Source organism: Syngnathus floridae, chromosome 21 (assembly GCF_059516105.1).
Source record: "Syngnathus floridae isolate MCC-2025c chromosome 21, RoL_Sflo_1.0, whole genome shotgun sequence".
NCBI lineage: Eukaryota > Metazoa > Chordata > Actinopteri > Syngnathiformes > Syngnathidae > Syngnathus > Syngnathus floridae.
Window position 1 is genome coordinate 700,171 of NC_142433.1, and position 26,771 is coordinate 726,941.

The following is a 26,771-nucleotide window of genomic DNA, read 5'->3' on the forward strand; positions in this document are numbered from 1 at the left end:
AATCTTTATATAATTTAGCAGCATACCTTACCTCCCCGGGCTCCTTCGTCCACGGATCAGATGCGATTAGTAGTGCAGAGGATTAATCTTAAAACACATTTTTCTTATTTTGTATGTGTGTGCATATATGCATGCAGTATATTATGTTCATACTTTCATACTTCATTCATTATGTTCATTCAAAACAAACCGAAATACATTTTGAAATGTTTTAACTAATTTTCACCAGCAGAGGACAGTGTTGTATAAACAACGGCGCTCAATGTTCGAAAAAGAGGCATATTAATCCGGTATTCAGAATACTCTGACCCTTTATGTGTGATCATTCCTTGATAAATAGTTACTGTAACAGAATACATAAAAACCATGCTGGGTTTTACTGCAAATTTAAACATCTTTTTTAACTGGCCAATTAAAGCTTCAATCATATCATAAATGAATTGGAAATAATGGAACATGATTCCCCTGAAAAAGCCACACCAAGAGCTTCACTCCCGAATATCGTTACTCTTGTTTGATAACATGAACCTATGTAATCTAAACTTAAATGAGTTCACAGAGTAAAAATAAAGCCTATTCCTCACCCGCCAGTCAACCTCCGGCATAATCGCTCGGTAGCTCAGAAATAGAAGTGAAAAAGCGGGAGCTCAAACTCTCACCTCTTAATTGTACCCTGAATCGTAAAGATACTGGGAGCCTATTAGCACACACAAGGAAGAAGTGTGCTGTGTCCCATACATGCTAAATAATGCAGCTGTGAGGTGAGTCAGAATTTAGACAAGTGGAAGAAGAACTGTGTTGGCATCCACCTGCGAAGGGAATATGGGAGTCAAACAAACAGTCACTGCGAGGTGTTGTGATGATTGGAGAAAACATTTCTGTGTGACAGGCAAAAACTTTCGGTGGAAAAAATGGAGTCAAAATCTGGCCTCGAGTCAATGACGTCCGTCTCATTTAAGGTTAAGATCTCCAATCAAGTCATCATAAGAGTATTGACTCTGCCCTATTTCTTTTCCCAGGTTATTCTGTCCCAAAGGGTTCAGTGCATATTGCTTTGTCCCAAATGGTGATGGTACAGAGAAGAGGAAGGAAACTCCCCAAATCTGTTGGCTCTTTCCAAAGTGCCATTGCATTGATTTGGATTCATATCTTTTCCACATGGCTGCCTCTTTGTGTCCTACCCCAAACATGTAGGATCTTGCAAGAAGCCTAGTGCCCCTTGAATCCAGACAGACTCCTTGGAGACTCTGGAGAGGAGTGGGCCAGAAGAGGCCAATGACCAGCACGGTGTATCCAAATCATCACAGAGGTAGCGGGAGGAGTTGTGGAGACGGTAAATGGTGGTGGTGTCAGTAGGGACGGAGCGGGCTGATTCGGCCTGTTCAAATGTGTCCCACCAGCCTCCAGAGGGTTTGAAATCAATGTGCTGTTAAGTGCAGCTCAGCCGCGGGATACTCTCCCTCCCCAACATTAAGCATGCACCAGTGAGTGGAGGCCTCCCCGCAGCCAGCCAGCCAGCCAGCCAGCCAGCCAGCCAGCGGGCCAGCCAGCCAGCCAGCCAGCCAGCCAGCGGGCCAGCCAGCCAGCCAGCCAGCCAGCCAGCCAGCCAGCCAGCCAGCCAGCCAGCCAGCCAGCCAGCCAGCCAGCCAGCCAGCCAGCCAGCCAGCCAGCCAGCCAACCAGCCAGTAGCACACAAGGGCTCCTCTGCAACTCGGCTTCCTGTCACCTTTGTGCTCTCTGCCAACACTCAACACCTTCCTCCAAACATTTGTGGCCCCGCTAACTTGAGACTCATCTCACACCACGGTCTCACTCCAACAGACCTGTGAGCATTATAGCCGTGCGCTCGCTCGCTCGCTCGCTCAGCGCTCCGTCTAACATCCAGCAATGATGAAGCAGTTTCAGCGGAGGAGATAAGTGAGACCCGGCCGGGCCAGTGTGTTACGTCGCTTGCAAAAACACCTCAAGTCATCGAAACTATGAGCCACGCTAATCAATGCCTCTCATATGCTTGTTCTGTAAACACGCTCACCGGTCGGTCACACCGTTGGGTACACTTGCACAAAATAATCGCTCAATTATTAACTTCACATATATCAACAACAAATTAGAACATCATGAAATATTTCAATTCAACAAGTCATATTTAGATTCATTAAACATAGAATGAATTATTGATTGAATTGTTTTTATTTTGCTAGTCATTTAACAGGGTTGACACTCAGCAACACATCCCTTTAAATAGTGTGAAAATAATCACGACAAATGGCCACTGTTCCATTCTTTCTCTTTTGGTCAAAGAGACATCTAAAAATGTGGAGCGAAAGACAAACGCGCCCATGGCTAAATTTAGCCTGTGAGAGCAGTAATAGTGTGTGACTGAAGGTGAAGAAAGAGCCTAAGGACGTCATCTGTGTTAAGATGTCAAAAGCTCTTTTTGGCTACACTGTTTCCAAATTCTCATCTGCCATGAACTTTCAAAAAGCCCCAGATGAGGACATGGACACACTCTGAGGATAAAAAACAAAAACAAAAAACTTGTCCTAACAGACCGCCAGTTATCGACATAACACAGAATTCTATGGAAGCGTGATAGCAAGATGGTCATTTTTTCAGGTGTTATCTTGTCTATCTGCTATTATGATCAGAATTTGTGGGCGCATGCTGTGCCGAGTGTCTATTGATTACCTGCTATTGATCAGCGTCCTACTTGCATGAAGGCTTGAGCGAGGGAGATACATCCATTGACCCCCATGCTGAGGACTAGCACCATTTTGGAATGTCTATCAGACACCTGTAATATAAACATGTCATTTCTAAATTGTAATGTAAACATAACGTTTGAAAAAAAGTTCACAATACAAAATGGACAGCTTGGAAAAAAAAAAAAAACCTGCTGACATAAGTGCAAACATTTTCATTCTTCAAGCTGCAATTCCCACAAGAGGGAGGCTGTTTTTTTTTTTTTTTTTACAGCTTGCTTTAAAGTCCGTGGTAATCTACCTTGTTAGGAGGTGTTAATTGGAGTAAGACTCCTCCTTTTGTCAACCAGTCTGACAACAGAATTAATTAGAAAGCCAGCATGCAAATCAATTCAAATTTGAAGGGAAGGCAAACAGGTGAGAAGGAGACGTACACTATGCAAATATTATGACCACTTTGCTTAGAAAAGGACATCATAGTTCTGCTCTTTTTGTAAAAAAAAAAGAAATGATCCAATGTTGTTTGTTGGTGTATTCAGCATCATACTGAAAAATGAATTGGACAATTTTTCTACACTGCTTATCCTTTTTAGAATCCTAGAATACTTTTTCCAGTGACACCAAATATCATTTGATGTTTTTTTACGGAGCATCGATATATTTGAACACCATGTTGACAGTTTTGTATATGGAAAAGTGACAGTGCTGACTGCAAGAAGCCTTGACAGCTTATTTGCATGATCCATTTGACTTTTTCACAAGTCATCTGTAATGAGGAGCAATGAATTCACAAAAGGGCCAGAACGATATGATTCATACGTTGCATTAATTATCGTGCAAGCAAGTTCCAAATGTGCAATCATAAATTCTGACATGTATACCTGAAGTAAATATTGTGCTCTGCTGAATAAATCATAGACAAAAAGACATTTGGATGATGCTTTATGAAAAGCAACTTTATTTAATTCCATTTAACACCTCCATGAAGACAATTTTTTTACAAGGTACATCACATTCTAAAGTGCACAAATACTGTACAATGGAATCGACTTAAATACACAAGGAAAGAACGGGGAAGAGCAAATCGCATTTTGGGGATAAATGGATTTTAGAAATGGACATGCTTGTTCAAAAGCAACAATCACTATGCATGTTTTCGGCTCAGGTATGGCCTGGGAAAATAACCTTGTGCAGCTTGCTTGGGGGGAGCAACACTAAGCTTTGGCACCTTTAGAGAAAAGAGAAAAAAACAAAAAGACATTAACAAGGAACGGCGAGCACTCGGTTACTATATTGAGTTAGTCTTAGGGGCTTGTGTAGAATGCATAATAACCCATGCCTTTTGGGTTGTCCTTATTGTAATCCTCAGCGCTCAAGTCTTCACACTTGATGGTGGGAGAGTTCTCGGTGCTGGAGCCCCCGGCGGGGGACATCCTGCGCCTCTTGCACACCGCCGAGTAATCGCTAGAATCCACCGATTTCAACGAGTGAGACGTCTCCATCCAGCCGGTGGCCGACGCCGGCGTTTCCTCCGCCAGCTTGTCTTTAGCCGCCCCGAGCTGCTCCTCGGCAAAGGCCGGCGGACTGGGACGAGGGGACCAGGGCAGCCCCGTGGCCATCTTGCGCTGGTAGGAGCTTCTGCTGCCCCAGCCCGCCGCCATGGAGGCGAAAGCCGAATCCGGGTAGTAGCTAAGGGCGTGGGACGTCTGAAGGGACAGAGGTTTGATGCCGTAGGACAGCAGGCTACTGGTGGAATAATCGTTGTCGTAGGACAGGTCCAGCTTGTTGGAGCCCGGCTGCTGGACCGGAGGGACGAACCAGCGTTGGGCCGACGCGGCGGCGGCGGCGGCGACCGCCGCCGCGTCCTCGCTCTGCGGGGACAGGAGGCTGTTGGTTTGGGGCACGGCCCGTTCGCTGCCGTAGAAGCGGTTCTGCGGCAAGTTATTGACAAATTGCTCTTGAAAGAAAGGTTGCATGGCATAGCGAGCGCCCGGCACAATTTGGGTGGAGCGGGGAGAGTCTGTCGGAGATGGAGTCAGCCTGTCACTCTCTGGCGCCGTGTACATTCTGGTTAAATGGGCAAAAGGTTGACCGTTAGACGGGAAAGCGACATTCGACGCAAGCTTAATCACTGAAACCTACGAGTCATAATTGTCCCGGAAGCCTTTGGCAAATGGGTTGTGGTCAATCTTCAGCTGGGTGATCTGGAGAACAACAACAAATCAACAAATACGTATTAAAAGACAGAACAATGAAAATTGGGATACAAATTCTTACATCTGTGTTCTGGTAGGCGGTGACGGCTATAAACTGGTTCTCTGGGAAGGTGAAGGTTTGAGTTCGGGCCTCGTTGCTCATGTCCTCCACGCCGTCCTCTGTCACCTCGACAATGTGCAGCCGCGGTTGGTATTTGTGAAGGGATTGCAAGACTATCATCTGCAAAAGGAAATGCATGACAGCTTTAGTGCCACCACCGGCTTCATATTTGACATGTAAAATTGGTGCTTGGCCTGATAAAAATACAAAAACAAAAAGGCAAACCTGCTTAAAGATGATTACATATTCAACATGCAAAAACAAAAAATAACACAAATTAAGAAAATGTGAAAATGAAGACAGGAGGTGTATACCTGAGTGTTATTATTGTTGGCTCCTTTGTTGTTTGTCAGCTTCAATTTGCCAAAAGAGATTTCTTGCCTCATCCAGTGAGCGCCAGTGTTTGGGGATTCAGGATGAACATACATTTTGTTACCTATAAAATTCAGATCATATACGTACATGTGAAAATGATTTACCTTTAAAAAAAAAAAAAGCAGTCATGTCTTGAAATTATTTGTGACTTGCAACCTTTCTCTACTGTCAATTTATCTGAAAGTTAATTCAAATGTTACAGCAAAACGACACCGAAAAACAAACAGGCATCACAATGTACACCTTTATTGGATTTTTATGCGGATCTAATAATTGTCGTCTTCATTTTAAAGCTTTCAATCATGAAAATAAAATTGGTACATTTAACAAAAAATATTTCCTATAATAAAATGAAGTCTAAATCCCAACTTTGACCGATTATTTTGTTGGTGTAGATTTGTCATCTTAGAATTTGACCTGTTACAGCACTTAAAATGTATTTACAGCCTTTATGATCATAAAAGAATCAAAACCACATTTCTACCTTTACCGTTATTTTCCTCATTTAATACTTACAGAGCTACAATTATAACGTTTTCTATTTTCAAGGGGCTTATTTAAATTTTGAACACACCTTGCATATTATTGTCCGCTTTGCCGCAAGTGACCCATTTCCCCCCTTGAAAGCGCCAATGATTCGGGTCGGCCAGAACAACTTCTACAAAGACATTGTAGTGGGCCGTGAGGTTCAATCCGGTGATGTTGAAGCTCAGGAAGGGGAACATCCGTCTGCGAAAGGGAGCGAGACATTTTTTTTTGTTTTATTTAAAAGTTACATTCGTTTTTATGTATCATGCATCGTTTGTTTGGATTGAATGTAATATGTCAGCAACGAAAAATACTTGTATTAAATGGAAATCATGAGCAAAAAACAACAACAACAAAAAAAAAAACGGAGCGTGCGTAAAAATACATCCATGCGTAAAAGTAAATCAAAATATATGAAATCGCGCACGTAAAAATACATCCATGCGTAAAAGTAAATCAAAATATATGAAATCGCGCACGTAAAAATACATCCATGCGTAAAAGTGAATCAAAATATATGAAATCGCGCACGGTGTGATTTTATAAAAGACTTCTTGATATGCGTACCTGCCCTGCTTGGTGATGATCATTTCGGTCTGGTGCCGGTGGAACTTGAGCCAGAGAGGCCGGTTGCAGAGATAGACCTGCGCTCTCGGGCCGGCGCCGGAGCCGGGCAGAGACATGGAGCCGATGCCCGTGCCGGGGTAAGACGGGTACAAACAACCGGGACCCTGACTGAATTGGTAGCCCCCGCTGCCGAACTGACTCCGGCCGCTACAAACGGACGGAGAGGAGAAGCCTGCGGGTGGCAGGACCGACCCGTAGTGAAGGGATGCCGGGTACCTGGACCCGGTGGTGCCCGTGTACACGGAGCCTGTTTGGCCTGCGTAAGGGAAGAGGGAGCACGGACTTGCCATGTCGGAACTCGCCTGAGAAGACGAGATGAAATAGCGATCAGAAGCGAGTTCGTCTAAGTTGTATCGCCGGCCGCTGGTCAGCTCGTCCTCACCGAGCACCGGGGAGCCTTTCCTCCCATCGGGCCCGGTTTTGGCGAACGTGTCTCCTTCTGGGTCAGTCATCATCCCGTTCCCCACGGTCGCCAGGTATTTCTTAGGAGCAGTGTTTGACTCCGGTTCCGCCCGCTCCACTTCTTGGTACTCGAGCTGCGACGGCGGCCTCGGGCTGTTATTTGCGCTGTCCGTCGAGGAGAGGTTGTAAAAGGTCTTGGGGAGCGCGCTGGGGAGGATGTTCTCTAACTGCATGTTTCTGAAGACGTGTCCACCTGGGTCAGTCTGAGGCAACAAAAAAGAAGAGGGGCCCTGCTCCCTCCAGAATCAGTGATGGAAGGGGGCGCGGGCGGGCGGGCGGGCGCAGGCGGGCGGGCGGGCGTTCACAAGCCTTCTCCTTATCTCCGCTGGCTTTTCAGGTCAGATGATGGCACAGCACAGACATGACTTTTAGAGGCCCTTATAAGATGTGCTCCTCCGCACAGCCAAGTGTTTGGAAGCGTGAGGGGAGGAGCTTTTAGGGGAGCACACCGGGGCACCGGGCCTCTGCACGCAGCCAATGGCTGAGCCGGAGCTCTAATTCAATTAGAAATAATCTCTCTCTCTCTTTCACTCTCCCTCTCTCTCTCTCTCTCTCCTTTTATTAGAAGCACGCTTGTCATGGATGTCGCCGCGTTTCTCTTTTTTTGTCTTTTAAAATCTCCGTCAAAACCACAATAAGCACATCTGCAGATTAAATGTATTTTTCCCATGCAGAATTCGCCCTAATGGCACTCCAAAAGAGCCCGCCGCGAAATGGTGATGAAATAAAACCTAGTCGAATCATGATATAATTTACTGTTTATTTTTTTCCTTTTACGCACCTCTCAGAGTTCCTTGTCGATATTTGGACCACCACCACCACCACGTCCATGCCATCACAGTTTATATTCACCCTGAAGAAAACTCAACAACAATAAAAAAGCAACACACGTGCACCTGGTTTACTTCAAGTACTTGCCTGTATTTCCATCCGGGTTCGCCCGCCGACTAAAATGCAAATTGAACACACGTAATATTTTGTGAAAAATAAGTGTCAAACCGACGTGAAAATTCCACACGGGGTCTTAGTTGCAATTGCAAATCAAACAATAAATACGCAATCATTTAGAAATAGATTTTTTAAAATCATCTACACACAAAACGACATCTTATTGTGATAATCAATGATAAACATTTAATGTATTAAAATAAACTCTCTAAGTACCGAACGATGCTGTAAAATTCAGCTCGCAATTGAGCAATTCATTTAAAATCAAGAGAAAACATTGTGACACTAACCAACAGGTGGTCAAATGAAATCAAAAACGAAATAATATAGAAAAATACATAAATGTAATGCGGACAACAGAAATGTGTGATGAAATATTCTCTATACAATGTGAAACAGCCAACATTCTCTCGTGCGCTCTCTGGCAGCCGCGCAAACGCAGACGCGTGCTCACGCGCACGCACTTACGCACGCACGTAGGCACACATGCGCGCACACGCACGCACGCACGCACTCACACGCTGAGGAGGTGCTGGTGCATATCTTCTCAAACAATTATTGCATACCTCCACTTTCAGATCGGCATGTCTCATAAACAGTGACCTCTAGTGGCTATTTCAGGTGTATCATTTCACATACTTGACAGCAACCGAGCAGGTTTTCCCTACTGTTATCACACTTGCATCACATCACTGCATCATCCTCAACTAAAGTGAACTTGTGACAATGTGTGCGTATCCATATGTGGATGTGTGTCGGGATAAAATACAAGTAGCTGAATGAGATGAATCCACGGGCAAAACGGGGATACAAATCTGTGAAAAGCTGAGGAAGGATCTCGGCTGGAGGCTGATTGGCTGGTGCCGTCGACGGGACGGCGAAGCTGGCTTTCGGGCCATCGGGGGACTGGAGCTAATTGCGCAGCACGCACCGTCTGCCCATCGAAAGCGGAAAGCCTTCCCCAAATCCCAGGTCCAACAGCGGTGCTCGCTTCCTCACATCCGCACTCGTGTACATGAAAAGCACAGCTTTCAAAATAAAAGCGTGCTTTCGTTTGGGTTACAATCTGACATGATGTGAGGGCCGGTCAAAGACTGCGGGTGAGCCGGATGAGGCCCCCGGGCCGTATTTTACCCAAGACTTCTTTAAGGCCTATGCAAAACTCTTAGAAAAGATACATACGTAACTTACTATGAATTTGCAGTTCCTGAAAAGTTCCAAATATTTTCACAGGTAAAGGTACAAATGTACCGGTTCTTGTTCAAAGGCATTTCATTCGAAAGTATAGACGTGAATAACAACGGTTTTAATTTGACCCCTGTTGGATTATCAAAGTAGCAAATGTGTGGTAGAATAGAAATAGTGTGCGTGTGTGTGTGTGTGTGTGTGTTTGTGTGCGTGCAACCAGAGCCAAGGTGGAGTATTTCAAGCCAAAGCTGTCACATACTTCCTTAATGACCGCCTCACATATCAACGTCCGCCCGACGCTTGATGTGACATTAACATCTGGCTTTCATGACCTCGCCTTTGCGATGTGTCTAGTAAAATCCGCTACTGTACCCACAAATGACTTGAGATGGAATCGCAGCGCTCCCCACCGTATTCACCACGGCGACAACGTGGTGTGTTTTTACTCCACCCATGCAAGTATTTTCCAAAAGGACCCCTTAAGACTCTTTTGCTGCTTGAAAGCGAAAAAACAAAATAAATGTGATTTACAGGCCGGCTATAAATAAACTAATTCCAAATGAGGTAGATGTTTAGGTCCTCCTCATAAAGGAGCACCCACTTGTGACCTGTCAGCATGTTTCTTGACCACCCATAAAAGCCCAAGTGGATCTGAGATGACCCTGGGCCAGGGCCCGCGCGACAGGGGAAGGGAAGTCCTACCATATTGTTGTCAGAGTAGATCATCAAGAGAGCACATGAAAGGAATACATTCCAAGGTTTATGGGCCAAGGTGGCCGCCGACGCCTTTGCTCGGGACAGAATTCATGTAGCCCATTGCAAGGATTAATAACGCAAGTCTCATTAGAGATCCTCGCCACCCAGACCCCTGGAGGGAGGCTTTGCTGGGAAAAGGAGCAAGAGCAATGTGCGCCGGATCCCCGCTCCTTCGCAAATCATCGGCCCCCGGAACATTTTTAGTGGCAGGAATTCATCTTGCGACTTTATCAAAGATGTGTATTTTGACGTGCTGTCATCAAAGCATTGTCGTCCATAAAGATAATGGATGGCTGATGATGGATTCCCGTTGTCGGCTCCATATTGCTTTAACACATGTTCTTCTTGCTTCTTGTGCACAATATGCGTACGTAGATACAGTATTTACCCTGATTGGGACTTCACGACCGCTTTCGATTGGATCCTGCGAGTTCAATCGGGCCGTCTGATGCGATTTTTCCAAATTCCACTTTCGCCAACAAATAGCCCAGAGAAGACAAATGACAAAGCTTAGCGCTGCACACTGACAATTGAGGAGACTTGAGGAGCGAGAGGCGTGCGAAAGCCCAGGAGATCAGCTAAGGAGATACTTGCTAAGGTACTCAAAGCGTGCGCTGAGTGAGAAGCTGGAAATATTTTCCCTCATTTTCGTCACTCTACGTATTCCTCAATATCATTTCCATTCTCAGTTATGTTATGCAAAATGTAATTTTGACACAAAAACAACTTGTAATTGCTTATTTCAAGTCTACATATCCACACATGTATATTATTATTTTTTTTTATATAGTGCTGATGATATTAATGCAACAGTGCACAAAATTGAGTGCCGACCTTATTTCTTTTTTCAACCTATCCACTCGGACCTCCATTCTTATCTTCACTGTGATGTAAACCGCACAGGGCGTTTACCCATGACTGGCCTAAATGTATATTATGGAATGTCTACTCAAAGACAATAAAACTATGTAAAACATATTCATGTTTGATGCATTTTGCTGGCTTTTTGAAATGTCATTACAGCAGAGGCAACTCATCATGAAAGAGTAATCTCCAGTCAGTGAGCGAGACCCACGGGAATGCTCTTTCTATATATATGCGCCGTCATCCAATCCCTGGAAATACATTGAAATACACCACTCCATTGGATATGTGGCTCATGTCGATATACTATACTGTAAATTTCTCTGTCAGCGTGTTGCGGCATGCATGTGCACAGGTCTCAGTGGGCAGTGATAATCCACTGACAAAAAAATAGAAGGGGGGGACCACGTCGCGGCATTCATGGAAATCGGATTGAAGCTGCACTCACTGTATTTCAATCCCCAAGGCATGATAACATGATTTTTGGATTACTGCATTAGAAAGTGGGAAAAGCAGCCCTGACACGACATATGGAGTTTTAGGCAGCCATATTACGCTCAAATAAGTTTCCCTATCTGTTCCCGTACTTACAGAGTGTAGGAGGGTCGCAAAAAATACACAGACTGAAATCATGATCGTCACAGTCGCAAAGCCCCTTCGTGTGGAATTGTAAGTGCACTGCATTGTTGGTAAGAACACAACACAAGTAGAAGGGACGCAAAGTAGTCATTAAAAAAATCTGTAGCGCCTGAGCCGGTTGTGACATTCCCTTCAGTATACTAAGTCATTGTGTGTTTAAAGTGACAAGGCCACAAGTACATGCTAGCTGATTGGCCGGGCGGCCGGCCCAGCTTTCACCCTCACCCCCATTTCAGCGTCAACCTTTGTTGACCCATTTCTCCTCTTTGAATTGACATAAGGGACCGAGCGCAGCAAACTAGCAGGTGCTAAAAGTTTGACAGTGTAGACTGGATGTATGTGTTCTGGGGCATCCGAGGTGTAAGGGGAGGCTGACACGCTTGTATCGACTCAGCGCCTGGACGCAAAGAAAAGCCTCGCTCGTGCAGGGGCGGAGAAGGTCCCCTGCATGGAGCCGCCGCGGCCACCAAGCAAGCAAGCAAGCGAGCGAGCAAGCGAGCAACCAACCACAAGGCAGGAGCGGCTCTGGTTCTCTGTGTTCTCCCCACAGCACAATTACTGCCAAACAAGCTGGGCTTTTATCACATTGCTCACCCGGACTCAAAAACTGCATTTCAAGAGGACTTGTTTTTTTTGTTTTTTTTTCTTCTTTAAAGGTGGCGGGGGGTGGGCAGGCAACACAAACAGATTTACACCACAGGAGTATTCTGATGCTGTTTCTCTTTGAATGTGGTTAAATCAGTGAGTCAGAAGTGAGAATGTAGAGTTTTAACACATCTCTCGCTCAGTATGAAAGCTTCTTGAGCAAAAAAACAGGAAAGCCCGAAGTGACTTGTTGTCTAACAAGCAGGCATATGCGAAGAGGGAGCTTAGCATTAATGATACAAATGGTGTCTTTTCAGAACGCACTTCACTTTAGAAAAAAGATAAAAATAAATCATGCGTGCCCTGTTTTGATAAATTGGTGTTTATTTATATTGCTGGGTTTAATACAATGCTGTCGGACTTAAAGAAATGCCAATTATTCACTGAAAAGGTGCCCATTTCTGCATCCAGCATCCATTAGATATACTAATTACAGCCCACACAATGCTTTTGTATTAAAACATTTGCTGCAATTTGGCAGCTGTTTAATTTAGATGTAGGGGATCATGCCATGCACATACATGGAAACACACCGACAGACACACACACACACCGACAGACAGACAGACAGACAGACCGACAGACACATATATGCATACACAGAGGGACCTCAGAGCGGCGGACACCTTCAATATTGAACTGAGACCCAGGCCCGCTTTCTGTATTTACATGTAAATGCTCTACAACAATCTGCGGCCTCTTTCTCCTGCTCTGTCCCTCCAGCCGTCTGGGCCCAGGGAAGCGAGCCGCTTGTCAGATGGGGGACCACATCAGATGGGCTGTCGCCGTTCTCGAGCCAAGGAGAGGAGAGGAGAAGAGAGGAGAGGAGAGGAGAGGAGAGGAGAAGCGAGGCTGCCTGCCTGCCTGCCTGCCTGCCTGCCTGCCTGCCTGGCAGCCACCGAAACAGCAGGGACTCCCACATAGCATGGACATGGTCCACGGTCCCGTCTTCTTCATGTGCGGGAACGAACAGAAGGCCTCGTTTTGCTGAGGGCTGAGTGCGAAGCGTTTCCATTGTCAATTTGGAGGCTGCTCATGTTCAAATCAATTAGAGGGGGCAGTATACTCCAGGCAGGTTTCGTAGAGGTACCGCAACCTGGTCTATTCCTTGTGGGTTGACGTGTCATATTTGACAAGTATACGTGTGGATGTGGAGGGGTAGGTGTCAAGGATAAGAAATTATGAACAGCAGTCAGCATGCATATCCAAGTCTCATGACGAACGAACGGAGACCGTATCGGTTCCCGACCGGCGTCTGTCGAGTGTTTGGCTATCCTTCTGTGCTGGTGGGTCAGATACGGTGGAGGTCTCTGCGCGCGGCTTTCTGTGCGACGACCTCCATACAACGGGACCGATGACATAAGCCGCACGTAAACCTGGTGGATTCCATTTATATGGGCTGAATATTCTGGAAGGCGTTCACATTTGTTTTCATGGTAGCCAGAATGATTTACAAGCATCGCAAAGCTCTTATTTGGGCTGATGATCCAGTTGAAATAAATCAGAAACTCATCTAGGAGCTCCCCGATCGTGTTGGGGGTCTCATGCGGGGGACAATGCGACACGTTCAACTCACGTGGGAAGTGTGAAAACAGGAAGAGAGAAAAACCGCTATACGTTTGTTTACATCGCAGTTAACACGTTGATATGGAACTTTATAACAAACGTCCAAAACAAAGATGGAAACAAATTGCATATTGTGTAAAACTGCACCGCTATATGATTTAAATGAGAATAAAAATGGAGCAAAGTTTGTGCTGCAAACATGCAGAAACTTTGACATTTGAGTTCAACTGTAAGTAGGTGGCCTTGTGGGTGGCAAAATGATGCTTAATTTTATCGGCATTCTTTTTGGCAGTCGCTTGCGAGGGATATAGAAGATGTGAGTGGGTGAGGTCTACAACATAAAGCCATTTGCAAAGTGTTTTTTTTTTTCTTTTTCACTTTTACACACGCCGAGCCACTTAATGGCACGTACTGTACAGTCTGGAAGTGTTAATAGGAGTCATGGTCGTGTGTGCAGTACATTTGCACATGTATCCATTAAGTTCATCTCTAGTATGTACTGCGAAAAACAGTGTTATCATGAAATAGTTGGGGATTTTTTTTAAAAAATATTGATTTATTTTTTATTCATTTAATTGTAATCCATTTCTAGAACGGGGTTGTTCAGACCAATTCAGAGTATATTTTTGCTGAAGAGATTTCCTGCATGTTGACTAGAATAGGTGAAGCTCGCGTCTTAGCCCAGCCCGCTGGCCTCGCGTGCCGCCGAGGCCAGAAGGTACGCTCCCCGAGTCCTGCCAGTTTTGCCACAATCTGGGGCCACTGATGTCACAGCGGCAGGAGCTTGTAGGCGGCTGCTATTAGTGAGTCCTCTTCATGTGAACTCCCATCATCTGCTTATGCAAGTTGAGAGGAATCATCAGTAGTGAGGACAAGTGTAAGCCGTGACGTGATACCGATGAGCGAACCTTGAGCAATCTCATCTTAAGTCCCCTTGTGAACAGCTGTCTGTCCACCCCACGCCTGTGTTTATGGTTCGGTCCTGCCTCTTGTATAGAGCAGCAGCAGGGGCGAACCATCACATTTGGTGCCCAGCGTGGGGGCGGATGGTGAGCTGTCGATCTCCAACTATCCCATGGAGCTTTTCTTCCTATTTTTTTTCCCCCGCTACAATTTTTGACTAACCTCATTTGCATCTGCTAATTAGATCCTGTTAGCATAATTCATACACATGACACCCTTTTGAAGCTAATGAATAGATACATCTCCAGACAACTTGCAAAGAGCTTTTAATGAGACTCAACTTACTGTGAGGAGGAAAGTTGAGGCAGCTCGTCAAAGACATTGAACGCAAATGTGCCATTCGAGGCATATTTATACATATTCACTGCTTCATTTTAAGTTAAATTATGTGCATTATTTCTCTTTTTTTTCACGCTGAATGAAAAGTTGAAATTCCATTTGTAATCATATGAAAAGACATACAGATGGTCAGATATGGATCATAAGTGTGAAACTGAAATTCACAAGCACCCGTTTGGTTTAAACGAGCTATGTATATTGAAAATGTGGAAAAAGCATGAATATTAATGAGTCAAAATATGATTCATCAGCGTGTTATTATTCACACAACCAGAGTGCAGAATAAGGCAGAGGCTTTCTACCAAAAAAAAAAAAATCACCATGTATTTACTTGAATAATTTGAGATCATGATCATTGTCCCTATTGTGTTCACCACCAAATTTTTGCAGCCATATTTATATTTTTCAAATACTACAAGTCAGTGTGTGTGTGTGTGTGCGTGTGCGTGTGTGGTAGTGCTGGTGCTGGTGCTGGTGTCCTCCTGCCATTCCGGAGTCCAACTCCACCTGGCCGAGTGAGTGACAAGCCAGCAGGGAGCCTTGAATCATCTCAGCTGAGGCCTCATGGCTTGGCCTGGCTGGAGCCCTCATGATGCCAGTGAGCCAGGCCTGAGAGTGGGCTTGTGTGGCTGGCTCCGAGCGCGGAAGCGTGTGCGCGATTGTATTTTTGTGTACGTCAATGCATGTGCGCACGCGTTCGAAAAAGGCTACGCGCACTCGAGCGTGTTTACTCGCGTCTGCTCCCTCCAACCGGTTGATCTTTCACATTTCGCACGGGCAGGAGGGACAGGAGGCTGCCAGGCTGCGCGGCCCGGAGCCGGCGTACAGTACGCTTAGCAATGCCCGGCATTCATTAGCACCTCCCGAGCTGTCTGCACTTTTACCAAACGCGCAAGCTAACTAACATGCACTGGCTCTGTGCTCCCTTGCTCTTGTCACCTCAGCAAAGGCCTTCAGCAGGCCTTGGCTCGGCTCAGTCGCAGCTGAGGCCTCCGTTCTTGGCTTGGCCCACTTCAACTTTGTTACACTTGAGCGCAATGACACATGAGCCCCGGCGCATTGGGGAAGTTTTCTTCCCCGTTCGACATCACTTCGTGGACCCCGAAAAGGGGCAATTTGCAGTTCAAGCAATATTTTTCAACCATCACCATCATACAACTGTCTATCCATCCGTCCAACTGTCCTTCTATCCATCCATCCGTCGGTCCGTCCCTCTCAGGGTCAACAGGTCGAGAAGAGGGCAGCGGTGATGGTACTGAGAGCATATTCATTCGTCCGGTTCCATCAAATCCTAAAAATATTATTTCCAATTATGATTTCTTTTACAAGCCTTTTGAACCAAGCGTTGGAAAAGTTCCTGTGTATACGCATCGTCATAATACCGCTGCATTTGTTTGGATGGCAGTTCGAATACTGATGTTTGGCTCTCTCCTTCCCTCCTATCTGTCATTTCCCATATTGAGAGCCACGTGGAGAGCGCCATCCGAGGCGCCTGCGGGCTAGCCTCCATGCTAAAAGGCATTAAGATACAGTACAATAATATACAATGAGGGTTTCTCATGGTGTTGTTTCAACCGCAAATCCATCCATCTATCCATCTCGATCTGTCTGGAACATACATGCCCTGACAAAAACTTTGAGGCTAATCATCTCAGAGAAAGACAAGCCGAGAAAAGCGTTGCGCCACATCCTGCAGCCAGAAAGGAGGCGGGGTGGGGGGGTGGGGGCAAGCTTGGCTTGGATGACATGTGATGGAGAATGCGTTTAACTAGTGAGCCACGTCATTCTCACTACACTCATCGCAGGAAGACGGAAGGCAAAGGAAGAAAGGATCTGTAAACTCATTAACACTTACAGTAAATGCATGACAAAGCTGTCATGTCTGTTTACAATTGAGCTCGCTGGCTTCTATTTCCTCATTTATGCTTTTCTTTTAGCGAGCACAATACACCGCATTTTTAGGCCATGCTTGTAATTGCTACTAAAATGCCACCGAAAAGCTTTTAAGGAAAAAAAATAAGTAGCGTTTTGAACCTTCTTGCATCGTTGTGGCGCTTGACTAATTTTAGGTGATACCGTGTGCACATGACAACCTGCTGGGATCAAACATGGGCCTTTGCCATGGCATGACAAACAAGCGGTGGGCGAAAGAGGGAAAATTGATAAACGTGCTGGCCCACGCCACTTTTCTTCTCGGAGAGAACAATAGCATCATTGTTCAGCGGGGGACCTGGCAAGGCGTCCATGGTGTGGCACAGCACGCTTGTTTTTGTAAAAAGCCAACAACTTAGAAAATAGATTTCGGGAGATTTTTGGCTCCCGTTTGCACTTGGATATTTCTCACTAAACAACTCGGCACGTGCGCTGAAAACAGGAAGTGCTCGAAATGATTGTACAAAAACAAAAGTACATTTCAAGGTTAATATACTCTCATAAAAGTATGTTTAAATTGGACAGAATTCGACAAAAATATTTTTTAAAATGTACACCTTTTTTTTTTGGGTGATTTAGCGCCATCTTGGGCACTGAGCGCATTGGCCTTTGTGTGCTTTAATTGAGCCCTCCTTCCCTCCTCGCTCCCTCCCTCCCTCCCTCCCTCCTTCAGTTAATGGTCTGTTTAATACGTATTGAAACAGAGCTAGCGCTGGAGGTTAAATACATCTTAATGCGTGATGATAATCCTTTGGTTAAAAGCTATCAAAAGCTTCTGGTAAACTGCGAGATTGCCTCCCATTAATTAAGGGCTGTCTCGGCCCCCTCGGTGTGTCATGGCTGTAACTAGCGCTGGAGTGCCACGCCGCTAAAGAGCTGTGCAAAGTGGCAGGAGAAAACAAGCAGAGGCCTCAACGGGGCCTGCGCTTATTTAGCAGGACAGCAAATTAGGATTTTCACAAAGAAATATAGTGCAGGCTGTTAAGAGGACTTTCTATTCATTGTTGTATTTCTTTGTACGTTTTTCAAGCGTTTCTTTGAAGTGTGTTTGTTTTTCCCAGGGAGGAAATTTGGCAGCGGCGCGTTTGGATTCCTGACTCCTGTCTGTCTGTCTGTCTGTCTCTCCATGGCAAGGTAGGCAAGACCCAGCGTCCATTTATTCTGGGCTCCGAGCCACACTCGACGGGTGAGGGTGTGTGGTCACGACAGCGCTCAACACATTGTCCCGTTCCCTTTGCCCCTTTTTTCGCTTTGCCTCCAAACAAATTCCATCACTTTCATTTGTTCCAGGAGAGTGTTTGCGAAGGATTGCGCAACTTGAGCTTGCTTTGAACGGAAAGATGCAAATTCAGCAATTGTGACGATGGACTCGTGGATATTGATGGCTTTGGATGCAGGAAGGCGTTGGTCAGAATTGACTTCGATCAATACACTGCATTTTCCTTAAAGACTGCTCAATTTTTTGGCATTTGAGTTGACTGCTTGCCTCATTCTGTCAGTAGAAAACTCAATTGTTTGTTTACTGGAGTTTACTAAAGAGGTCACAAAAATGAGTTGCTCTTTTTTTTGATAAACTGGAGGATTTCATTTGAAATCTATTTTCTATTCTGTGAAACAAAGTGTGCTATTTTAATTGGATTTTCATTTGAGCAAATTCACAAGCAAAAAAACACATTCACGAAGCCTCGTCACAACCTTAATTGCCGTGCCGAACATTTTTCCCCGTCAACAATCCATTTTCAATAAATGCGTTAAAACAGCGGAAGCGCCCTTTGGACCTGAATTGGGCATTTGCGATGTTACGGAAGCGGGACAACTCCTCGGCCTCTCTGAAAGTCAGACAAACAGATTGTAGTGATCTCGAGCAGCGCTTGAGGAGCGAGCAACCCCCTACCGCCATCCTGCTGTACCACCGTGCTCCCTTTTAATTCCTGACACTTGAAACATTTTCTCACTGTATATTTTATCACTTTTTTTTTTCCTTAAGACTCAGCTACGCCTCGGCTCCTTCGAAAATACGGAGCCAAGAAAGAAGGCAAGAAGTCTCTCCTTGGATTCTCTCTCTATCCGTCCGTCCGTCCGTCCTTTTGTGAACAGGCGTATTGGATAGAGCAGACTTAACAGAAGAATTTCACACTGTATTCGAAAAATGCATCTTTTCACACCTGTAAATATCTGGTCTATTCTGCTTGGTAACCGAGAGAGGGCCACATGCTGTACGGCAGAGGGGCCCCGGTGGAATTCGCTCCTTTGCCAGGAGAACAAATGAACAGCACATTTTGAACATCCATTTTTAAAAAGATAGACGGATTTGCCCAACGCCAATTGCCTTCCTTGAATTATTCTCTTGTGATGAAAGCAAAACGTAGTAAATAGCAGCAAACACACTCTATTAATTCCCAACATATTATGTGATTGAAGTGTGACAAAAAGTTGTGAGGTTGATTTTTTTTTTTTTTTTGTGTGGCTGTTGTGACGGCGCTGGTGGATCTGTGGGCGTGCAATCACACCGAGGTAGAGACATTCAGAGATAGACACACACATTACATCTCGCCGTGCCAACAAGTTCAGGAATAAAATCCTGCGGCTGCGAGCACGTGTAAAGTCATCATAACATTGGAACAAGGTTATCTGAGAAATGGCAGTTTATGTTTTACCTTCATGAATAGAAAATATGCTGAGAGGGTTTTGATGCTGTGCAGACACACGCAGGCATATGTTACAAAAAACACATCTCCATGATGTCACGTTCAGGTCCATCCAAATCTGCCGCTGCTTTTTACAGACAGGCTTTTGTCAGATTCCACTTGTCCGTACATGTTGCTATCGATCAAGTCTATTGGTTGCCATAACGGAGATTGGGGCGAGTGTAAGCGTGCTCCAAACTAACACTCACAATGCTATCAAGGTGCTCTAATTGCCCACATTCTCCTCCACAGCCTTCCTTCCACCTTGCACCCCGGCCAGAGTATCAGGCCTGAACGGTGGTCGGTGAACCTTGGGAGAGTGGTCTCGGCAGAGCCCCCCCCCCCCCCCCCCCCTCGCCCCGCCCCCCCTCACTAACACTCAGCCCAATGTGTTAATAGATCCAATGCCATCTTATTTTCGCACTTCTGCGAGACGACAAGGGGCGGCCAGGCGGGATTGGCAGTCGGCTGCGCTGAAAGAGCAAGAACAAGGGGAGGAGAAGGGGAGTGGGGGGAGGGGGCGGGTGATCATGGAGGGATCGCAGCACTCTACCAAGGAGGTCAACAAGCAGGCAGGGGGCACAAGTTCAACTTTGCTACTACGGAGCGAGGGAGCGAGGGAGCGAGGGAGGGTAAGTGAAAGGACAGATACAATGAATGAATATTTGGAGCAGCTGAGGATGGACGGATGCAAAGATGTAGCAAATTGTTGCTACCACCAATAACTAAATTGGGATTCCTTCCTATGAGTTTCCTAATCAGAAATGATTTATTGTTTTGCGAGCAAATGCAATATTTTTACACACACACACACATCTATATAATATGAACAATTGTGGACATGGGTTTAGTGTTTCACATCGTCCCTGGACTGTATTCAGAAGTGATATAATACTCATGCTAATTGTTATAAATTAATTCACACTACGTGAACATTCATTTCGACACTTGTTTTTTTCCATTATTGTTCCATGCATTGCATACACATTCCAATCCAACCCACACACATATGCCCAAATGTGCAAGGGAAAGATGTGAGAGTGAGGGGGATGGATGGATGGAGCAACGCTTTAACTCCAGCGCGTGTCCATAGGTCAGCGTGGGAAGGTACGTGGAGAGCTTGTAGCTCCTTCTTCATCAGACTCTTTAGGCGGGATCTCCTCTTTGACTCTTTTTCCAACTCAGGACCACGGACAGCGATTTAGAGGTGTTGATTCTCAGTGAGATGCTAAAGCTAAAAGTTCATCTACATTTTTCAAAATATGAGTGGTGTCCTGCATGTTTTCCATGTCTTGATTTAAATCATTGTTATCCAGCTTCTGCAGCCCTTGCTAATTTTCTGACCATTTGAATCAGGTGTGCTGCAAAAAGTGGGCGGGGCATACATTTGGGTTGGTCGATCCCAATTTGTCTTCAAGCCATGTGTGTCTCAAGCATTTCACTTTTTCAGGCTGCTCGCGGTGTCCCTCCCTGGGTGTCAAAGATGCAAAGTGGCAGCCATGGTGGCTCTTCGGCTCGACGGCCCAACCACGAGGGCGACCCATTGGGGTCTTGCGCGTGAGTATGACCATGATTAGATTGTCAGATCTAACCTGTAAGATTGTGTAGCCATCCTCCTTCATCAACCTCCCAGAGATCCAACAGCGGCAGATTAGGATGCCATCGTTAGAATGGCAGAGTGTTAAAACATCCATTAAGCTTTTAATTGAAGAGACGGTAAAATGCGGGGCGGGGGGGCGGGGGGGTCGAGTGTGTCATGTCATGTGTGCTGCTATGACAGAGCTTGTCTTGCAGAGGTGTGAAGACATAAAGAATTACCAAAGGTCACGGGCGGCCAGAGGCCAGCCAGCCTCAGCGGCGCACTGTCAATCCACGCTGCTCTTTTTGCGGATGGCGCTCAATGAAAGTCAACTCACTCATGCTTTGCTTGACACCTATCTACTATTTCCGCCACATTCTTTTGCTCACATCATGCGTGCGTTCATATGAGTCCGTGTGCACTGATGCCTCAACAATCCACCATTGTTCAGTTGTTACTGACCCTAACAGGTGGATGTGTCCTACTACTATGAAATTGTGACCAAAAAATTGGAGAGTAGAGCGGGAATCAAGACAAAAATCTTCTTGACAACGATATGTTCTATACAACCCCGCTCATCGAAAAAAGATATTCTGATTATTATTGCATTTGTGGAATATGAATGAATGAAGCAGTCAAATCCAACTCAGGCGGCCATTCTAAAAATGACATCACAGTTGCAGAAGTTATCAAGCAATCACGGCTCACCCGTTTTGGATGGTGAGATGGCTCCAAATTGAGGGCCCAGCTCGCAATTTCTGTTCCCGAAAGTATTGATTCTGCTCGATAGGATTAGAATGGGAACGCGCTTTGAATGTGCCCTTGCTGATTTTTTTTTTTTTTTTTTTTGTCTCCTTTCCCAGATCCTGAAGTGACGGTGTTTGTCCTGGTCAGCAGGGACTCTGTGTCCACAATCAGTGAGGTCAAGCACCCCACAGCAGGACCTGGGCAGCAGGAGGAGTCAGAGGGGGTTTACCGGTACTTCTTTTGCTTGTTGTCAAATTCATGCCAAGGCCTTTGGTGCCAAGCCGCTCGGTCCTTTTAGGCAGGCTCTCGCCATCCATCCATCCATCCATCCATCCATCCATCCATCCATCCATCCATCCATCCATCCATCCATCCATCCGCTGTCCGGCCGCATACGCCATCCACCGGCATAAGCTTCCTTATGGCGCTGCATATGATTAACTGGAGCAGTGGGCAGCTCGTCTGGTCCTGGGCACGGGTCCACGGGCGGGGGCAAGGACAAGAGGGACAATGTCAGTGTGGAGGCAGATCCAGCCCTCAATTGTGCTGACTTTCCGCAAAAATATTACCTTATTGCATCAGACGGATGGATGGATCCCTCTGCCATCAGTGTCTCACACTTGGAGGTTTATGTGTAAAAATTCTTCAGATGCTACCAAGTCATGTTTTTACAAGTGGCGCAGGTGTCAGTGAGTCAGAATAATTTACGTGGAATACTGCTTGCCACGTTTGCTGTTTTATCAGCCCTAAATCAATGCATTATAGCTTTTGAATTCAAAGCGGGCGGCTTTTTTGAATTTGAACTGATTATCAAAACCAAACATTTGACTTCCATCCTCTCTACGCCGTATATTTTACAAACATTTTCTAAATCCAAACAAATAAGGGGTAGACTTTTAAAATGTTGTGGGGTTTGTGAGTAACATGTAAAAGAAAAACAACTGCTGTATTAGAAAAGAGAGAGCTAAACAGCACATTGGCGCGTTTTAAAACAGCAGTCCAAAAATCTGCCGTTAAACACCATCAAGTCGTTTTCCTTCACACCTCGCTGTTCTCGAGTGTGACTTCCGTCTGTTGCTTCTTTTCCTCACCATCGCGTTTCTCTCCCTTCCCTCTCCTTCCCAACTTCTTTCAGTCATTTTTTCCCCCCCTTTTGCTTGCAAATCAGGCAAGACACCTTCTTGTAGGTAATTTAAAGTTACTTCAATTAGTTAACAACAAAAAAAGTGTTAGTGGGATAAAACGAATCTGCCTAAAACTACTTTGGAGTACGCATAATGGAATCATTTTAATTAATAGTAATTAACATCCCTGCATTGGAATTGTATAATTTTGAAAATCTGTGTAAATCGGACCTCTGACAGTGTTGAGGCAAAATAGTCGATCGCAAAACACAGCCAAGCGTGATATTATGTCTTTCATATGCATATCTTCTATATTTCGAGTGAAATGTAAGCTCAGCAAAAATATTGACTCCACAAATGACTTTTCTCTTGTTTTGCCCGTGGTGACTTGATTTGAAATGTAATATTGTCCGGCCGGCTGGCCAGCCGGCTGCTGGCTGTTTAAATCAAACAAGGCAGATTGAGCGTCGTGGCTACGTACTGTCTTTGCGTTTCTATGAATAACACAAAGACTAGATGGAAGCGTGCATTCAATTTCCCAAAGCTTGCATTCGCATTTAACAATAGACTCCTATTTACATGATATCCCATTTGGAGGAATTGAAGTGAAACAAAATATGGTTCTGCATAAGACGTGATTTGGCATTGATCAAAATATAACGGCACCTTAAAGACAATACCCGCCCCCATCTTGTCTTGTCTGCAAAGCCCTGTAGCAGCGCATCCTTCTCGCCATCTCCTCCACCTCCCTCCCTCCCTCCCTCCCTCCCTAAGGGCGATGTGGCATTTCTCCCCTCAGCCGGCTGGCCGGCCGGTCGGTGGGTCGGTCGGTCGGCGGGGCCTGCGCTGTCACTCTGGATGGCTCCTAGCGCGCTGTGCCCCGCTGTGATTGAGCATTACGAGGTGTTTCACGCCTCCATGAATTAGGCGAGACGGCAGGGAGGGCCTTGGGTAAATGATACGTATGGATTGCAAGGGCAAGAGAGTTCACGCTGGGGTCAGGTCAGCAAAGTGTGCCGCTCGCTGGCTCGCCCCTGACAAATCATGCAAACGGGCAAGCGTGCGCATCAAGCCACCTGTTTTCAATAAACACGCCAGTGTGTTTGTTTATGTCCGATGCGCTTAAGGATGAAGCTTATTTTATCATTAGCGGTGCACACGATAAATAAGTCCTGGTTGGAGCATCCCCACGTGTGAAGCGCTATCAAGCGCAGAGCTGCATGTAATTAATGTAGTGTGACGAGAGGCTTCTGCCCGGTGACAGAAAGAGACCACCTACTGGCTTTTAATACGCCTTGTCAATGTGGCCACAGGACGCTCAATACGGCCGGCCGTGTCTCAAGTCGGGGGGCTGAGTGGGTGAAAGTCATGCAGAGAGACAGGCACAAGCCATCTTTCTGGAAAATACACAAAGGGCGTTTAAGGTTATTAGACTTCATAAGAATTAATCAAATCACAGAAATGAGACACTTGCTGAAACTCCGTCTTATGTTTATAAAACGAACTAAAAATGACTTTTTAACCATCTTTCTGTTTATATACTTGAACTTAAAAATATTCTCCAGAAGAGAAATACAATTTTTGATGAATTTTCTTTTTTTTTCCATCATGTGTTTGCACAAAACAAAATCATCTGGAGCTGGATATATTTTTGAATTAGACCATTTATCCGTATCTGCCTGACCAACTTCTGGCGCACGTCAATCGCTCTTCCAGCCCTGGCCGATGATAATGCACATGGCCTGGAAAGAAATGGCGTCATATTATTTTGATTTATTTGTTTTGGATGTTTTTTTGAGTGGCGGGCCTACATGCCGTTGCCGTACGTGCAGATGGCGCAGCTTCAATTGCACCCAGCCACTGCTGGTTCCGAGCCCGGATAAAAAAATGGAGGAGTCGTGGCAGCAAGGGCATCCGGTAGCCTAAAACCTTGAGGCAAAAAAATCACGCGAGTGACTCTCTGATGGTACAAGATGAACACGTCTACGTGTAGCGTGCTTTCCTATCGACATGCTTTTCATCGTCTCTTCCTTTTGTTTCGACGTGGGAGCGTATTTCTGACATCGGTATTTCAGCCTGAGTAAGCAAACACGTGTGCTCCGCCACTTCACCTGCCCCACAAAAGAGCATGGGAGACAGAGGAGGTTAACGTCTTGCAAGCACTTTGTACAGCTGTAGGGAGATGTGATTCTCTTCTGCTGTGGGCCGAGCGCTGCAGATCAATACCAGCATCCAGGAGCTGCCTTGTCGCAGTCCCTGGAGTGTCTGCCGGATTCAAGTGAGTGACCGAATTCCTGACATTTTTCGGCCGTCACTCAATTTTTCAATTCCATTTTTTTTTCTGGTTGTCATCTGTTCCTGGTAGCGTTCAACCCCGGGGCTGGACAAGCTGGCCGCGTGGCTGCATCTGCCAGCACATCTTTAGCGGCTTGGCAGTTAGGTAAGTCCGTCACGGGTTGTAATCAAACCTGCCTGGAAACGGAGCAGGAGGGCCTGGCTGAAGTGGGAGGCAGGGAGGGAGGGAGGGAGGGAGGGAGGGAGGGGGAGGGCCTCGGCTTCTGCCTGATTAATCATAATGTAATTTTAATTAAAAAAGCACAGTGTCAAAGGGTTTAGCTGCCTGAGAAGTGAGCCCAGATTGCCACGCAGCGGCATCCCCTTCAGTGCGCAGGCAGGAAATGCGTCCTGACAAATCCAGGCGCCTGGGCCAAGAAAACACAGGCCGCCATTACCGGGATATTGTCATCGGGGGTGTGGGTGGGAGACAGGCTGAAAAGGGGACAAGGAAAGGAGCAAGTGCAAGGGATGCTTTTGGAAAAGGTTGGGGGTCACACTGTCATGATAATTGGCGCTTGGTGCAAACGCAAGTGTCACACAAAACGGCAAAAGACGAGGAAATGTAAGGTGTGAGAGATCACGTTTTGTCAAGGGTGGATATTGTAAGCGCTTGTGAGTGATGCTGCAGGCTTGGGGGTCAGGCAAGAATGTTGTTGGGTTTTTTTTTTACCCCCAATGCTCACGTTTGTTTCCATCTCACACGCGAGCGGCTCCGTGTCACGCTATTTTGACGCCACCTGAACGGAGGTTACAGCGTACCGCTGTGTCGGCTCCGGGGCCGAGACGGGGCTGAGACGGTAGCTGCTTGAGACGGGCCGGGCCAGAAGAGCCACGTCAGCGGGGGGAGGGAGGCCGGAGGGCCGCGGCCAGCTTCCGAAGAGACGTGGGCTGGGCTGTCCACATGCTTGCCGTGAGGAGAAACCAAACACAGTGCTGACAAGCCAGGTCACATACCCTGGTGGCAAAATCTTACTTACAGATGTGGAAAAAGTGGATCTCCCTTTCCCAAAGTCATTACATTCACTTAAGCATCTTTTGATGTGCAACAAAAAGATATAGTTCGTGTTCACACAATCACGCTGAAGTGGAAAATATGTAAAGCTGGCTGGAGGGTGACACTTTGGCTCATGTGAGACAACAAAGGAGACCCCCAGAGAGGAAAAGGGGCTAAAAGCTCACTTGGATTTTGGATGGGCGCTGGGCCATGGGCCAGGGTTGGCTGACCTTTTGGGGGGTGGGGGATGGAGGACAGTGAGGGAGGGAGGGAGGGAGGGTGGGATTCGCCAGCATCCGGGTGGGGTTGGGGTGTCCGGCGCTCAGGAGGATTGGGAGGTGAGAGACCGTGAAGGGCCATCCCTAACAAGCGTTTGATTTCTCCCTCCAGGTGTGCTGTGCTGCGCTGCGCTGCGCTGTGCCCCCAGATCAACCGAGGCACCGTCGGTCGTGT

General features: G+C 46.1%; 1 protein-coding gene and 2 long non-coding RNA genes across 4 annotated transcripts; 2 read left to right on the forward strand and 1 right to left on the reverse strand.

Moving 5' to 3' along the window:
* Window positions 1-3,627: 3,627 nt before the first annotated feature.
* On the reverse strand, window positions 3,628-7,602 carry eomesa (eomesodermin homolog a). 2 transcript variants are annotated; one of them, XM_088366041.1, is made up of 7 exons: window positions 6,489-7,602; window positions 5,968-6,122; window positions 5,333-5,454; window positions 4,980-5,138; window positions 4,845-4,906; window positions 4,042-4,769; window positions 3,628-3,930 (listed from the first exon to the last, which is right to left on the reverse strand). In XM_088366041.1, exons 1-7 carry the CDS (start codon window positions 7,181-7,183, stop codon window positions 3,917-3,919), a joined length of 1,935 nt encoding a protein of 644 aa, XP_088222167.1. In that variant the 5' UTR covers window positions 7,184-7,602; the 3' UTR covers window positions 3,628-3,916. The 2 variants fall into 2 exon arrangements, with proteins under 2 accessions (XP_088222167.1, XP_088222165.1); XM_088366039.1 differs by having other exon boundaries at window positions 3,628-4,769; window positions 6,489-7,599.
* Window positions 7,603-17,507: 9,905 nt separating this feature from the next.
* LOC148379677 (uncharacterized) lies at window positions 17,508-18,468 on the forward strand. The gene is made up of 3 exons (XR_015854774.1): window positions 17,508-17,628; window positions 17,912-17,984; window positions 18,141-18,468. It is a non-coding gene; the product is annotated as an uncharacterized LOC148379677 (long non-coding RNA).
* Window positions 18,469-20,961: 2,493 nt separating this feature from the next.
* Window positions 20,962-24,633, forward strand: LOC148379678 (uncharacterized). Its single transcript, XR_015855066.1, has 2 exons — window positions 20,962-21,094; window positions 21,980-24,633. It is a non-coding gene; the product is annotated as an uncharacterized LOC148379678 (long non-coding RNA).
* Window positions 24,634-26,771: the final 2,138 nt, after the last annotated feature.